Source organism: Staurois parvus, unplaced genomic scaffold, assembly GCF_062004578.1.
Source record: "Staurois parvus isolate SC_StPar_1 unplaced genomic scaffold, SC_StPar_1.0 ptg000811l, whole genome shotgun sequence".
Lineage (NCBI taxonomy): Eukaryota > Metazoa > Chordata > Amphibia > Anura > Ranidae > Staurois > Staurois parvus.
Genome location: NW_028318607.1, coordinates 882501 through 898554, shown reverse-complemented (window position 1 = coordinate 898554; position 16054 = coordinate 882501). Strand labels below are relative to the sequence as shown.

The 16054-nt window shown below is 43.9% G+C and overlaps 1 protein-coding gene across 1 annotated transcript in view; it reads left to right on the top strand.

The window, feature by feature from the left end:
- NIN (ninein) overlaps window positions 1–16054 on the top strand; it is a 158876-nt gene that overhangs the window by 125227 nt on the left and 17595 nt on the right. The window contains exon 28 of the mRNA XM_089654855.1: window positions 9720–9833. Within this exon, the coding sequence (XP_089510981.1) occupies window positions 9720–9833 (114 nt within the window). The remainder of the gene's footprint in view (window positions 1–9719; window positions 9834–16054) is intronic.

The following is a 16054-nucleotide window of genomic DNA, read 5'->3' as shown; positions in this document are numbered from 1 at the left end:
TGAATTGCAACTCCATTTATAATATGTTTTTGCTTGGGGATCAAATACTTGACTTAGACTTGGTGGAGAAACCCTTGTTGGCAAGCACATAGGTAAAATGTTTCTTGTAGTTGGTTACCAGTAGAGATGAGCGAATTTCTCAAAAATTCGATTCGGCTGATTCGGCGAATTCCAGTGTGAAATTCGATTCGATGCGAATTTCTTCGCTACGAAGATGACTTATAAAAAGGGTTTCTAGGCTTCAGAGAGCCTTTAAATTAGTGCAGAACACTGTACCTTTAATTTAAATGCCCTTGGAGATGAGGAAAGAGAAGGATGAGAAGAAGGAGAAGGATGAGAAGAAGGAGAAGGAGAAGGATGAGAAGAAGGAGAAGGAGAAGGATGAGAAGAAGGAGAAGGAGAAGGATGAGAAGAAGGAGAAGGAGAAGGATGAGAAGAAGGAGAAGGATGAGGAGAAGGAGAAGGATGAGAAGAAGGAGAAGGAGAAGGATGAGAAGAAGGAGAAGGATGAGGAGAAGGAGAAGGATGAGAAGAAGGAGAAGGAGAAGGATGAGAAGAAGGAGAAGGATGAGAAGAAGGAGAAGGATGAGAAGAAGGAGAAGGATGAGAAGAAGGAGAAGGATGAGAAGATGGAGAAGGAGAAGGATGAGAAGATGGAGAAGGAGAAGGATGAGAAGATGGAGAAGGAGAAGGATGAGAAGATGGAGAAGGAGAAGGATGAGAAGATGGAGAAGGAGAAGGATGAGAAGATGGAGAAGGAGAAGGATGAGAAGAAGGAGAAGGAGAAGGATGAGAAGAAGGAGAAGGAGAAGGATGAGAAGAAGGAGAAGGAGAAGGATGAGAAGAAGGAGAAGGAGAAGGATGAGAAGAAGGAGAAGGATGAGAAGAAGGAGAAGGAGAAGGATGAGAAGAAGGAGAAGGATGAGAAGAAGGAGAAGGATGAGAAGAAGGAGAAGGATGAGAAGAAGGAGAAGGATGAGAAGAAGGAGAAGGATGAGAAGAAGGAGAAGGATGAGAAGAAGGATGAGAAGAAGGATGAGAAGAAGGATGAGAAGAAGGAGAAGGATGAGAAGAAGGACAGTTCTGTGACAGTTTCTGTCTATTTCTGACAGTTCTGGGACATTCACTCCATACAGCTGTTTCAACCGCTGTATGGAGGGAATGTCATGGAACTGTCAGAGTCCCAGAACTGTCATTAATAGTCTATTTCTGACAGTTCCATGACATTCCCTCCATACAGCGGTTGAAACGGCTGTATGGAGTGAATGTCCCAGAACTGTCAGAAATAGACTATTTATGACAGTTCTGGGACATTCACTCCATACAGCGGTTGAAACATTGTATCTATTTTTTTCCATAAATGACATTCTGCAGATACACTTAGAGGAGCGCTGCAGATACACTTTTTGCCGGCTTGGAATTATTCTTATTTTCATCCTACTTCTTCTTTTTCTTCTTATGAGGATGAGGATGAGGATGAAGAAGAAGAAGTAGGATGAAAATAAGATTAATTCCAAGCCGGCAAAAAGTGTATCTGCAGCGCTCCTCTAAGTGTATTTGCAGAATGTCATTTATGGAAAAAAATAGATACAATGTTTCAACCGCTGTATGGAGTGAATGTCCCAGAACTGCCATAAATAGTCTATTTCTGACAGTTCTGGGACATTCACTCCATACAGCTGTTTCAACCGCTGTATGGAGGGAATGTCATAGAACTGTCAGAAATAGACTATTAATGACAGTTCTGGGACTGTCCTTCCATACAGCGGTTGAAACATTGTATCTATTAGTTTCCATTTAGGATACAGATGTTTCAACCGCTGTACATGTGAAGAAGCTGTGAGAGAACTGTCAGAAATAGAGGAACTCTGCACATACACTTTTTGCCGGCTTGGAATTATTCTTCTTTTCATCCTACTTCTTCTTCTTCTTCTTCATCCTCATCCTCATCCTCTTCTTCTGAGGATGAAGATGAAGAAGAAGAAGAAGTAGGATGAAAAGAAGAATAATTCCAAGCCGGCAAAAAGTGTATGTGCAGAGTTCCTCTATTTCTGACAGTTCTCTCACAGCTTCTTCACATGAACAGTGGTTGAAACATCTGTATCCTAAATGTAAACTAATAGATACAATGTTTCAACCGCTAAACATGTGTTCCTTCTGTCAGAGAACTGTCAGAAATAGCGGAGCTCACTGCAGGGACACTTTTGCCGGCTGATCGGGAAATGTTCGATTCGCGCACCCGAAGTAGGCAAAATTTCGGTTTCGCCGCGAATCGAATATTTCCTGAAATTCGACTCGAATTCCGGTTCGCCTGGTTCGATTCGCTCATCTCTAGTTACCAGGTTTGCACACATGGGATTTTGGTCCACTCTTCTTTACAGATCTTCTCTTAGGTGTCCTTTTATGAAACCGATATTAACAGCCATCCTGAGGATCATTGCTGATCTCCGATCATTAGTGGTTTAGGAAACAGAGATGATCAGCGGAGAACATATTCTCCGCTGATCTTTTCAGCACAAAGACTGCCAGTGTATGAAGAAGCGATGTCAGCCGTTCACTGGCAATCTGTGTTCTCCCTCCAGATTCTCCAGCCCAGAGCTGGAGAATCGGGGGAACCGCAAAATGATGCATCAGTAATTTACCGCTGCTTAGTAAATGGTGTTTGATCTCTTACTGTAATCGCGTGAGATTATAGTAACAGTAGCCAGTTTCCAGCATTCAAAGCGTTTGCCGATCACTTCTCTCTTTATTCAGAGAAGCGATCTACACCGCTTCATAAAAAGGCATTCAGAGGAGAACTCTCTCCTCCTGAGAATGCTGGATAACTGAGCAGCTTCATTTACCGCTGCATAATAAAAGGACACCTAAATCCTTAAGTTTTCTTGTCTGTCGTTTGGCAAGTCAAAGTTTCAGCTCCCTCCATAAATTTTCTACAGGATTAATGTCTGGAGACTGGCTAGGCCACTCCATGACCTTAATGTGCTTCTGCTTGAGCCATTCCCTTGTCGCCTTGTCAGTACGTTTTGGGTCATCGTTATGCTGGAAGACCCTTCTTGAATGTTTTGACTGAGGGGAAGAAGGTTCTCAAAGATTTTTCAATATATGGCCCCATCTATTTGCCCTTCAATGCGGCAAAGCCAGCCTGTATATTTTAGGAGCGAAACTGCCCCAAAGCATAATGTTTCCACCTCCGTGCTTGACTGTAGGGATGGTTTTCTTAGGGTCATAGTCAGCATTTTTCTTCCTCCAAACACGGCAAGTTGAGTTAGTGCCACAGTGCTCCATTTTGGTCTCATCTGATCACAGAACTTTCTCCCAATCCTTCTCTGAATCATTTTAGATGTTCATTGGCAAACTGCAGATGGGCCTGAATGTGTCTTCTTGAGGAGGAGGACCTTGCGGGTGCTGCAGGATTTCAATCCATGGTGGCATATTGTTTGGTGACTGTAGTCCCAACTGCCTTGAGATAGTTCCCAAGCTCCTCTTGTGAAGTTCTGGGCTGATCCCTCAGTTTTCTCGTGATCATCCTTAACCATCAATTGCCCTCACTCTGGAGCTCCATGCAAGATTTCGCCACATTGGGTATTTTGTTTTTGCTCCATTTGCAAATAATCGCTCCAACAGTTGTGTACTTCTCACCAAGCTTCTTGCTGATGGTTTTGTAGCCCATTCCAGCCTTGTGCAGGTCTACAATCTTGTGCCTGACTTCCTTTGACAGCTCTTTGGTCTTGTCCATGGTGGTGAGCTTTGAATGGAAGAGAGATTCTGTGGACAGGTATTTTTTATGCACAAAAGTCTGTGGGAGCCTGAATTATTGTTGGTTGGTAGGGGTTCAAGTACTTATAAATTGAGTTGCAGTTCAGTGAGTAAAATAACATTTGTATAGTGTTTTCTGGATTTTTGGTTGATATTCTGTCTCTGTCATTTAAAATATACCAATGATAAAAATTATAGACCCTTAATTTTTTTTGTAAGTGGGCAAACTTACAAAATCTGCAGTAGATCAAATAATTATTTTCCCCATTATAGATGCTAAACAATTGACTTTGTAAAGACCAAAGAGAAAAAAAATTAAATTTACTACGGTGCAAAATGTAAGTATACATTTATATTAGAAAGGATGGAAAAAAGGCCTAGAAAGTCTTGTGGGTAAAGTATCAGTTCAGCCAAGGGTCACTTTATGATGGTTGCAGCACCTCAACATCTAAGTTTTGAGTATACTCTATGCATTTTGCCAAGGCACCCTGGTTGAAAAAGGTTGCACTAAATATTGCCCAAAAATGGTATACAAGCCAGTAGGTGGATCAACCTGCCTTTTAGTTGCACAAAGCCACAGGCTTTCATTGTGCACCATTACAACCTTCTAACCGTAGGCATCCTAACAATGTCTTCAGTTGATAAGGAGGACATCTGGTGCCTGCATAGCATCATTGTTTGCCCCGGTAGGTGTGTTTTTGTTTTAGAAGACTAAATCACCTCTAATATTGGGTGTCCTATATATGTGGATGTTGCTGCATTATGAAAAATTTGCTTAGTTTTTTACATGTTAGAATGATGTGCCTCAAGATTGTGCAAAATTTTAAAAGGGAGCCTTGACTGAAAAAAAGTTGAGAAACACTGCTCTAGTACACTGATTGCACTTAGGATTGTTGCACCCTCTACCTTGTTTACAGGCATTTATTGACCATATAAAAGCATTAAAACAACCATTATGTGCTTTCTGAATTAGATGGGCGTGCACAATCGTTTTTTTTTTTTTTTTTAATGTTAACTATGAGCTGCACTTTAGATGGTGGCGCCTTCTTCCTTTTGCTTACAGTTTTTAAAACCGCGAGGTTAACCATTTATACTAGGCTTTGACTTCTCAAAGACAGAAAAGAAACAAACTTCAATGAAAACTAAAGTTGGGTCTAGGATCCGAGGGGCTAAATCTATCTAATAACTAGCACAGGTACTGCAATTCAGTGCTTTTTCAAGCCAAGTTAAATGACAAAATACAACTTTCCTATCTTTGTTCTCAAATTTATAATTAAAATGTTATATATATATATATATATATATATATATATATATATATATACTTAGAATATTTTCGCTCTATGATTACATTAGGAGAAAAATTAATACCTTTCAAAAAGCTCAATTATAACCTTAGAAAGAATGGGATTCTGGTGGATTTCCATATTCTGATTTCCATCAATAGGAATCATAACAGGCCTTACTGAATTATTTCACATTAATGAAAGAATTACCCAATTACAACATGGCGATTTCCCAGGGCTCCCGTGTTCTAATAAACCATTATGGAGGTAATTCATTATGTAGATTCAGTTCTCGAAAACGCAAACCTACTCAAGAATAATTAATATGAACCTGTAAAGATGGATACAAGAGAAGAAATTGCAGACTTGGGTTTTGAACATTTTGACTACATTCACATAGGGTGTAATTTGCTGCCTTCAGGAGGTGGCTAAGCGCTCTGTGTATCTGCAGCCTTTGTGTGTGGCCATAAATCTTCAGAAATGCTGACCTGGGATGCACACACTGATTGTGCCCAGGGATGATTGGAGGATCTTGCATTCAACCAGCTACAGTGTGCAGGCAGCATTAAATACTACTGGGAAGACTCTACTAATTCTTGCCAATGACTGCACCCATGTGAATGTAGACAGGTTTATCTGAAAAGTCATTGATGTGGAAACAAACATGCATTTTTGTGAAGTCAAAGGGGTGAAGGGCTGGAACTTTGATCATGAATGCTTGTTCCAGTCAGTAACTCAGCCGATATTAAAGTCAGGATAACAGCAGTCCAAACACTGCAATAATGCATCACATCAAAAAGAGAGATTAGAAGGGACCAATTAGAGGAGACTAGACACTAGATTATAGGAGCATTCACCTTCCTAATGATTGATCCCCAAGCCTCCTCAGTCTGTTAGAAATGTTCTTATGCTGATAAATTCTACAATGATACACAACATGATTTAATTCAATAATCACAAAGAATAACACCTATAAAGTAAACCTAAGCAATCCAAACTTTACTTATGTATAAAACATATTTTGAGTATCAGTATAGAAAAAACACCACATCAGTGCTGTCTGAAGATAGGCAATGTCAAACACTGCAAAAGGCTTTTGACTTGCTTTCTGTATAATGCAAGTGCACCTCAATAGGCTCTGTTGCATACAATGAAACACAAAGCAGGTCCCCCAAGGGGGATTTTCTTAAATTACAGCACTGCAACAGGGAACCAAGCTTGGGGCTGTAGTGCACTCCTACTGCACTTAATAGGTGCATTTGAATGACAGCCAGCACATCTCAGATCTCAGGCACTGCATGTCTACAGGGCATAAAGGACCTAAGGTTACAATTACCAGTTGGATGCCAAGTCACCCTCTTCAGGTGTGATTCCTGTGGTCATAATAAATATGTTTGCAAAAAAAAAAACAGGGAAACGCCAAGATCAAAGCAACTTGGGTTCAACAGAGACCACCTCAAATTTAAGCCCATGTGGCTTGTATCCAACCATGTCAATGGAAAAGAAAGCAATTTTTGGAAAGTACAAAACACATCCAAAGTAATATAATAAATCTCAAAAATACCAATTAATTAAAATATACAAAACCTTACACCATACCCAATTTAAAAGAAAAAACAACATTGTCTAATCACGCCATAACATCCAGGCACTACAACCAGCCACTGTAAGTAAATCCAGTAACACACTAACACTTCCAAGTCAACTAAGGTATGTAGCAGTGATGAATAACGTGTCCATGATTTAATCACAGTGCCCCTACCCACAAATAATTACCAAGATAAACAGCTAGCAAGAGCCTCCAATGACTGCTACTATATGTATAAATATACAGTATACTACATGCTGACATGGATAATTAAATTCTCCAAGGAAGTAGATGGTCTCTATAAACTGAGCATGTTGTGCAAAAGAAGCCAAATCACAAAAATACATAAACAAAAAGCCATGCATCTAAATAAATTCACAGAAAGAGCCCATTCACACTTGTGAGACTTTTCATGTGACTTTGGGTTCCAATGTCGCATGACAAGCCACAGCCCATGTTTCCAAATGAATGCCATTCATATCTGTGCAGCATCTTGGAAGTAGTTCCTGCACTACTTTGGTCTGGCTTTAGCGTCTTGAATGCCATAGACTTCAAGATAAACCTGATATACAGGTTGTCTAGAGCCCAGGTTGAACTTGCCAAATTGCAACCCCCATAGATCCTCTCATACATTCCCCATCCTAGAACAAATACCCACCTCCCCCAAAAAAAAAAATATCCCCTCATAGCACAAATCCCCCCACCACATTGCCTTTTCTAGCACAAAAACCCTCAAATCCCCCCTCCTAGCACAAATCCTGTTCCCCCATCCCAACACAATTCACCACTTGCCAAATTTCCCATTCTAAATCAATTCTTACCACCTGCTGCCCCCTGAATTATCCCTTCCAACATATCCCCTCCCCCCAATCTCCTCGTGTAGCCCCCCCAGTGCCCAGGGCAGCCACCCATCCTGCCCATCCCTTGTCCCGGCCCTGCTTGTACCAGATACAGTCCACTAGACATAAATTCCGCTTTGGGGCAATCAAATTGAGACTAATCATACCCTTCTTATTTTTCAGCCACCTTTAAGGGGACATAGTACATCCAGCTCATACCTGTGGTCTGTATAAGGGTATGTTTGCAGTCAGATGGGCTAGAAAAATCAAGCAGCAGACTAGAGAGTGAGAAACAGGGGAGGAATAGCAGCTTACATGCTTTTACAGGCTTCCAAGACTGGTGGTGTTGCCAGATCAGCAAATAACATTCCCAACAGAGCCGCATTGCCTCACTGCCATGTGGTGAAATGCTCTCTCCTGTCAATTTTGTCTTTTTCTTGCAAATGGCACACATACAGCCCCTTCCGCCTGTAATAGTAGAATTTAGCTGAGTGGTAAAACTGCAGCTCACCCTCTTGTTTTTACCGGCCTCTGCCCATCTGTGTGAAAGAGCCCTAAAAGTCAATCTTGTTCCTGTGCCCATGGCCATATGAGCCTCCCAATTAATCTGATGGGCACTAATAGACAACTTACAACTAAATCACTCGAGGAAGAAAGTTACACTATATTGCCGAAAGTATTGGGCCAGCCCTCCAAATCATTGGATTCAGGTGTTCCAATCCCCTCCATGGCCACAGGTGTATACAATCAAGCCCCTAGGCATGCAGACTGCTTCTACAAACATTGGTGAAAGAATGGGTCGCTCTCAGGAGCTCAGTGACTCCAAGCGTGGTCCCATGATAGGTGGTCACCTGTGCAATAAGTCCATCCGTGACATTTCCTGGCTACTAAATATTCCACGCTCAACTGTTAGTGGGATTATAACAAAGTGGAAGCAACTGGGAACAACAGCAACTCAGCCACCAAGTGGTAGGCCACGTCACATGACAGGGCGGGGTCAGTGCATGCTGAAGCGCACAGTGCGCAGAAGTCACCAACTGTCTGCCGAGTCAATAGCTAAAGACCTCCAAACTTGGTGGCCTTCAGATTAGCACAACAGTGCATAGAGAGCTTCATGGAATGGGTTTCCATGGCCGAGCAGCTGCATCCAAGCCTTACATCACCAAGTGCAATGCAAAGCGTCGGATGCAGTGGTGTAAAGCACGCTGCCACTGGACTCTACAGCAGTGGAGTCGTGTTCTCTGGAGTGACCAATCATGCTTCTCTGCCTGGAAATCCAATGGCTGTGTCTGAGTTTGGCGGTTGCCAGGAAAACGGTACTTGCCTGACTGCATTATGCCAAGTGTAAAGTTTGGTGGAGGGGGGATTATGGTGTGGGGTTGTTTTTCAGGGGTTGGGCTTGGCCCCCTAGTTCCAGTGAAGGGAACTCTTAAGGCGTCAGCATACCAAGACATTTTGGACAATTTCATGCTCCCAACTTTGTGGGAAGAGTTTGGGGATGACCCCTTCCTGTTCCAACATGACTGCCCACCACTGCGCAAAGCAAGGTCCATAAAGACATGGAGGAGCCAGTTTGGGATGCAGGAACTTGACTGGCCTGCACAGAGTCCTGACCTCAACCCCATAGAACACCTTTGGGATGAATTAGAGCGGAGACTGTGAGCCAGGCCTCCTCCCCCGACATCAGCGCCTGACCTCACAAATGTGCTTCTGGAAGAATGGTCCAACCTTCCCATAGACACCCTCCTAAACCTTGTGGACGGCCTTCCCAGAAGAGTTGAAGCTGTTATAGCTGCAAAGGGCGGGGCCAACTCAATACTGAACCCTACAGACTAAGACTGGGGGGCCATTAAAATTCATGTGTGTGTAAAGGCAGGCGTCACAATACTTTTGGCAATATAGTGTATGTACAACATCTACTTATTAATTGGAAAAATAGAAAAACTCAGTGTTGCCTATGAGAATATGATTAGAGGACTAGGAGACTTGTAGATTTTCGGAAACAGCACCCCAGGACACAGGGCAATTATCTGCTCATCTGTCTGACATGAAGTGGGGCTATGTCCCTATGCTCTGTTAATCACGATTACAGACAATGCAGCAGAACAGAGAATGCTCACCATCACCAGACAGGTAAGTGAAAGCCAAGAATGGACTGACCTGTACTAAAAAAAAAAAACCTTATTGTGAGCAGTGGATGGGCTGACCCTTTTGGTGCGGTCTTCATTATGTACCATGTCTCTTGTACAGGATGACCAGGAGAAGCTGCTGCAGAAAATGGAAACTCGCATGAGCGATGTAGAGCAGAAACTCAGAATTGTAAAGATGCTTCTTCAGGAAAAAGTCAATCAGCTAAAGGAACAGGTAAGTTCCGTTTGCCAGAAAAATACAAACCCTAACCCCATGTCAGAAGCCAGACCATTTTTCCCTCTTACACCCAAGAGTGAGGAGGCAACATCAACTCAACTTGTAGACCTGCTCTGCATGTGAAGATTGCTTAGGATGGGCTTAAAGTGTAACCTAAAAGGCTAATCGGGGGAGTGCGCATGCGCGGCCGCCGGGATCGGATGTCCCGGCATTAGCTCCGCACATCTCCGGCACTGACAGCAGCCCATAAAAGGGCATAGTGCCGCTTCACCCCCGGGGCCCCCCCCTGCCTATCTCCGGATCTCGGGCACCTGTCAATATGCCCGGCAAGTCGGCGATTAAGAGCCGTGGAGGCTCCCAGCTGCGGCTCCCTGCGGGGACTGGGAGGACCAAGATGGCGGCCGGATCGGCGCCCGCGGCTCATGGGGTCTCCTCTGCCTCTCCTACAGCAGCACCTCTCCCTCGGAGAGAGAAGATGGGCTCCTCGTCCCACGCTGGGCCAGGGAGGACTACAGCAGCATCGCTAGGTGGGGTGAGTGACTTCCTGCAGCCCCCCCAGTCATCCTCCAGCCCTGTGCCACTAGAGTCCCAGGCTTCGGCCTGTCCATTGAGCCGTGACTCCCCTGCATCCTCGCCCTTGAGCAGCGACATAGCTGCCATTTTTTCAAGCCAGCATAGCGGTCCAGATCCCGCTGATGACAGCCCGGCTTCCTCGCCAACGATTCCTCCTGACCCGCCTCTATACTCTTGTGATGCGACTTTGATAGCTCGATTCGCAGATTTGCTGCAACGCGAATTAGACAGAGCTACCTCAAAATTGGCGGCGGATTTAAAGCAGGATTTTCAGGCCTTGGGCCACCGTTTAGACTGTATTGAGGCTAAAGTTGATGCGACAGTCCAAAGTATCTCCCAAAATTCTAACATGATCACCGACTTGCAAGATCGCCTGGAGGAGGCGTATTCTAAAATTGATGACCTGGAGAATCGGGCTAGGCGATACAATTTTCGCATTCGAGGTCTTCCTGAGTCGGTTAAGGAGCTTACTAGCTGCGCACATACCCTCATGCGGTCCGCTATGCCTGCAATTGATGATCTTCATCTTGAGATTGATCGCATTCACCGGGCATTGATCCCCCCCCGGCAAGGGGGGCCTCCTAGAGATATCATCGTCAAGCCTCATTTTTTTCAGGTTAAGGAAGCGGTTATGCGGTTTGGCAGGGAGAATCCGGATATAGAGCTTGCAGGGCACAAGGTACAAATCTTTGCTGATGTTTCGTCGGCCACTATCCAGAGGCGGCGCTCCCTCAAGCCACTTCTTTCTCACTTGGTTCAAAAGGGCATTAAATATCGTTGGGCCTACCCTTTTCGTCTGCAGTTCACTCTTAATGGAAAGTCCTATGGGTTTACTACATTCCAGGATGGCGAGGAGTTGCTGCTTCAGCTGGGTATTATATCTCGCAGTCCGACGTCCCATTCTCCCACGGGATCGGCTTCTCGACCTCCGCCGCTCCAGCCTTTGTGGACTACTCCATCGTCTAAGAAGAAGGGGTCCCGGAATCCGCCCGGGTGGACTTCTTGAACTTTTGTGTTCTTTTGGGGACTTTTCGCTGGAATATGTTCGTTGATGGCGGCCTTTCTGTGGCTCTTCGGAGCATTGGCCGCTGTTGTTATATTGGTTTGGGGGGATGGGCTGGGGGTGGGACTTAGGATGTTAATTACATTTGTTTGCTGAATATCATTTCAGTGGCTCTAATTGCTTTGTTTTTTTGTTTAATGCACTGTGCGTTTGATTTATTGTTATTGGGTTGTAACTGCTGTTAGTGCCGGAGAGTGTCTTTGCGCTCTCCCTGATTGGAAGACTCTTCCCCGGGAATGTTTCTCTGGGCAGACCTATTCCACCGCAGGGCTATTGCTCTGTATTTCCTGGTACATTGTTTCCTTCATTTTCTGATACTGTTTTGTGTACCGCGGTCACTTGGCATTTGGACTTTTGTGATCCGAATGTTCTCTTTTCTTTTTTCTGTTTTTTTCTGTCTTTTTTCTTTTTGTTGTTTTCTGATTTTTTGGGGGGTCAGCTGGCGACATTTAGGGACTTATAGGGATCTTCTTACTTTTAAGGAACGAGGGGTCTTTATTCTGCTTAGTTCCATAATTATTTGTCATGTCTTCCGTACGGTCCACTAGCGGAGAAATTCGCTTCCTTTCTCATAATGTTCAGGGGTTCAATTCCCCATCCAAACGTATACAGGCTTTCAGCTCATACTACTCCCTTGGGGCGGATATAGTTGCCTTACAGGAGACTCATTTTCCACCCTCCTTCTCTCCACGTTATATTCATAAAAATTACCCTCTCTGCTTTTTTGCTAATGCCACAGAGAAAAAGCGGGGGGTGGCCCTTTGCTTTTCTCGTCGAGTGTCCTTTGTTGACTCTAAAATTATCCGGGACAAGGAGGGGAGATATCTTTTGGTGAAAGGCCACTTGGGAGGCGACCTTATCACTTTTATAATTTATTATACCCCCAATACCAATCAGGTTGAATTTTTCCAATCTTTGCTAAGTACTCTGGTAGGAGAATTTGAGGGTGACGTTATTCTAGCTGGTGACTCTAATTTAGCATTGGATCAGACTCTGGATCGTTCCCAAACCGCCACGCTTCAACCTCCTTCTAGACGGAGCCGTAAATTGGCTCAACTTTTATATCGCTATGATCTTATTGATGCATGGAGGGAGGCTAATCCTACTTCCCGAGACTACTCCCACTACTCCAGGGCTCATGATAGTTATTCTCGCATTGACCATATTTTTCTTCATACATATTCACTCCCCAAACTTGTCACTGCTAAAATCTTTTCCACGCCCTGGTCTGACCACGACCCAGTTTCTATCACCTTTTCGTCCGAGACTCTTGGTAAGACGGCTTTTCATTGGCGTCTTAATGACTCTATTTTGGGTAATCCATCTCATTGTCGGGAAATTTCATCGCACCTACAAATGTTTTTTGATTTTAATAAAGCAGAGGACACGAACCCGGCGATTAATTGGGCAGCTCATAAGGCCTCAGTCAGGGGCTATATTATTCAACTCTCTTCTCGTTTAAAAAAAGCCCGAACTGACCTACTTGCTACTAAAACTCAGTTATATATTGACCTGGTTGCTCAACATAAACATCATCCCAGTTCTGATTTGTTACTTAAACTTGACCAGGCCCGACTGGAACTTAATTTATGTCTTACTACCACTGCGGATAAACAACTTCGTTGGTCTAATCATAAATTCTTTACGTGGAGGGACAGACCTGGCACCTTGTTGGCACGCAAGCTGACTCCTAGACACTCCCAGACGGCCCTCCCCAAGCTCAGACTGGACAATGGTTCGTTATCCCAGGACCCGGGTAAGATCCTCCACAAATTTCAGTCTTTTTACTCTCAGCTTTATAGTTCGCCCACGGGGGGCTGTTCTTCTTCCTCTCTGGAGGCTTTTTTGGAGTCTATCTCCTTTTCCCCCCTCCAGGAGGCACATAGGGAGCTAATGGAACAACCTATCTCCTGTGAAGAGGTTGGGAATGCGGTGAAATCCCTGGCCTCTCACAAGGCCCCGGGACCGGATGGTCTTCCTAATACTTACTATAAAGCTTTCCCGGACATTCTGATACCCCATATGGCCCTGTACTTTAATTATTTGCGGGAGGGGGGTGTGGTTCTCCCAGAGGAAAATAAGGCATTCATTAGTGTCATTCCCAAGCCTTTCAAGGATGCCGCTATGGTCTCCAATTACCGGCCTATTTCTTTAATTAATTGTGATTTAAAGATTCTTACTAAAATCCTGGCCTTACGGCTCCATAACTTCTTGGCCTTATACATTCATGATGACCAATCAGGATTCATAAGTGGTCGACAAACATCGGACCAAATTAGGCGGACTATAGCTTTGCTGTCAGCTGTGCAGTCCAATTGGGATGGATCGTCGCAAAGGGATGTTTTTCTACTGTCACTGGATATTCAGAAGGCATTCGACAGTCTGTCCTGGGATTATTTGTTTAAAACGTTGGACAGGTTTGGGTTTGGCCCTTATTTTACGACGTTGTTGCGGGCCCTCTATTCTACCCCGTCAGCTCAGGTATCCATTCGTGGACATAAATCAGTTCCTTTTTCGATAGAGCGAGGAACTAGACAGGGATGTCCTCTTTCTCCGTTGCTCTTTGCATTGGCGATGGAACCTCTTGCGATTGCTATTCGCGCTGATTCCTCTATATCGGGTGTTATCTGTGGTCAAAGGGTTCATAAATGTGCCCTATTTGCCGATGATGTTCTTATGTATATATCTGATCCTCGAACGTCTCTACCTGGTTTCTTCCATCTGTTTCATCGTTTTTCTGAGGTCTCCGGTCTTACGCTCAACTCCTCTAAAACTGTTGCTTTGAATATCTCTTTACCCGATTCAGAGGTTCGCTACTGCCGGGAAAACTTTGCTTTTCAGTGGGCTCCTGGTTCTCTCCCCTATCTGGGGATTCTTCTTACGAAATCTGTATCGACGCTATACCAGGCCAACTATATCCCGCTTTTCAAGCGACTTAAGAATGACTTATTAGCCTGGCAGGATCTTTCTCTTTCCTGGTTCGGTAGAATTAATTCTATTAAAATGACCTTCCTACCTAGATTATTATACTATTTTAGGACGTTACCAATTTTGATTCCCAAACGAGAACTAGTCTTCCTGCAGGCTGCAGTCTCCAGATTTGTTTGGAGGGGAAAGCGCCCTAGGCTGAACAAATCTACCTTGTTTTCTTTGAAGAGGCATGGTGGTTTGGGACTCCCTAATCTTTTCGCATATTTTCAGGCGGCCCAAATAGCACAATTATCTTGTACTACGGCCAGGGGATATGTCCCCCAATGGGTTGGGATTGAGGCTCTTTCGTGCCGTCCATATGCTATTGGTACTCTCATGTGGCTTCCCAATAGATTGCGCCCTCCTATTTTGTGTCCTACTCTATCTTATTCATTGTCAGTGTGGGATAGATGGCGAGCTCGTAAACCTTTTTTCTCTCCGCATACTCCGTTGGCTCCGGTGTTTGGTAATCCTGAGTTTGTTCCGGGTTTGTCTTTCGCGGGGTTCCAATGGTGGATTAATAAGGGTTTGCTACGTATTGGTGATTATTTAGATGGGGTTCGCCCTCGGTCTCGTCAGTATTTTGTGAATTTTTGTGGGATGCCTCGTGGAGAGATATTTCGTTACCATCAACTTCGCTCTTTTATTGATAGCAAACTTAGACTACTCACAGAACCTTGTGCGCTTACTTCCCTCGAGGTCTCCTGTGGGGCGAGTGGGGTAATGCGGGGTCGCTTGTCCATTGTTTATGCTTTGTTGGTTGATCCTCTAACAAAATTGTCTTACATGACTTTATGGGAACGGGATTTAAATAGTTCATTGGATTTGGATACCTGGCGGACGGCGGCCCATGCCTTATCGAAGATTTCGATTAACACTGATCTTGTTGAATCTAATTACAAGACGCTACTTCGGTGGTATTTGGTCCCTGCTCGCCTAGCCATTATGTATCCTTCCGTTTCTTCTGCCTGTTTCCGACGCTGTGGTCAAGAGGGTACTATGTTCCATGTCTGGTGGAAATGCCCAGTCGTGAGTAGGTTCTGGATCCGCATATTTAATTTTCTTTACTCAGTGACAGGAATTAATATCCGTAGATCGCCGGAAGTAGCCTTGTTTAATATACTACCCTCTGATGTTCCCAAAAGATCGATTAAACTAATTGTATATATCTTATTGGCGGCTCGCATTACTATAGCTAGGAGTTGGAAGCAATCTTTGATCCCGCTGGATAGGGTGAAACAAAAACTGAACTGGATAATGGTTAATGATAAACTGACGAGTATCGTCTCTGATGATGTGTCCAGATTTGAGAGGACTTGGGATCCTTGGATTGCTTATATTACTGTATCGTGAGTGTCTGGCAGCTGACCCCCCCCCCCCCCCCCCCCCTTTCTCTATTTTTCCTCTTTTTTTCTCTTTTCCTACTATTTGTTAAACATTTTTATTTTTCTTTGTTATTTTTGGTCTATTTTGCTATAATTGTTGTTTATTGATCTTTGAAACTTGTATATTTTGATGGCTTTGACTTTTTTCATGTGCATTGTAATGCTATTATCTGCTAAATTTCTTTTTTTTTTTTTTTTTTTTTTTTTACCTACCAGTATTATGTTTA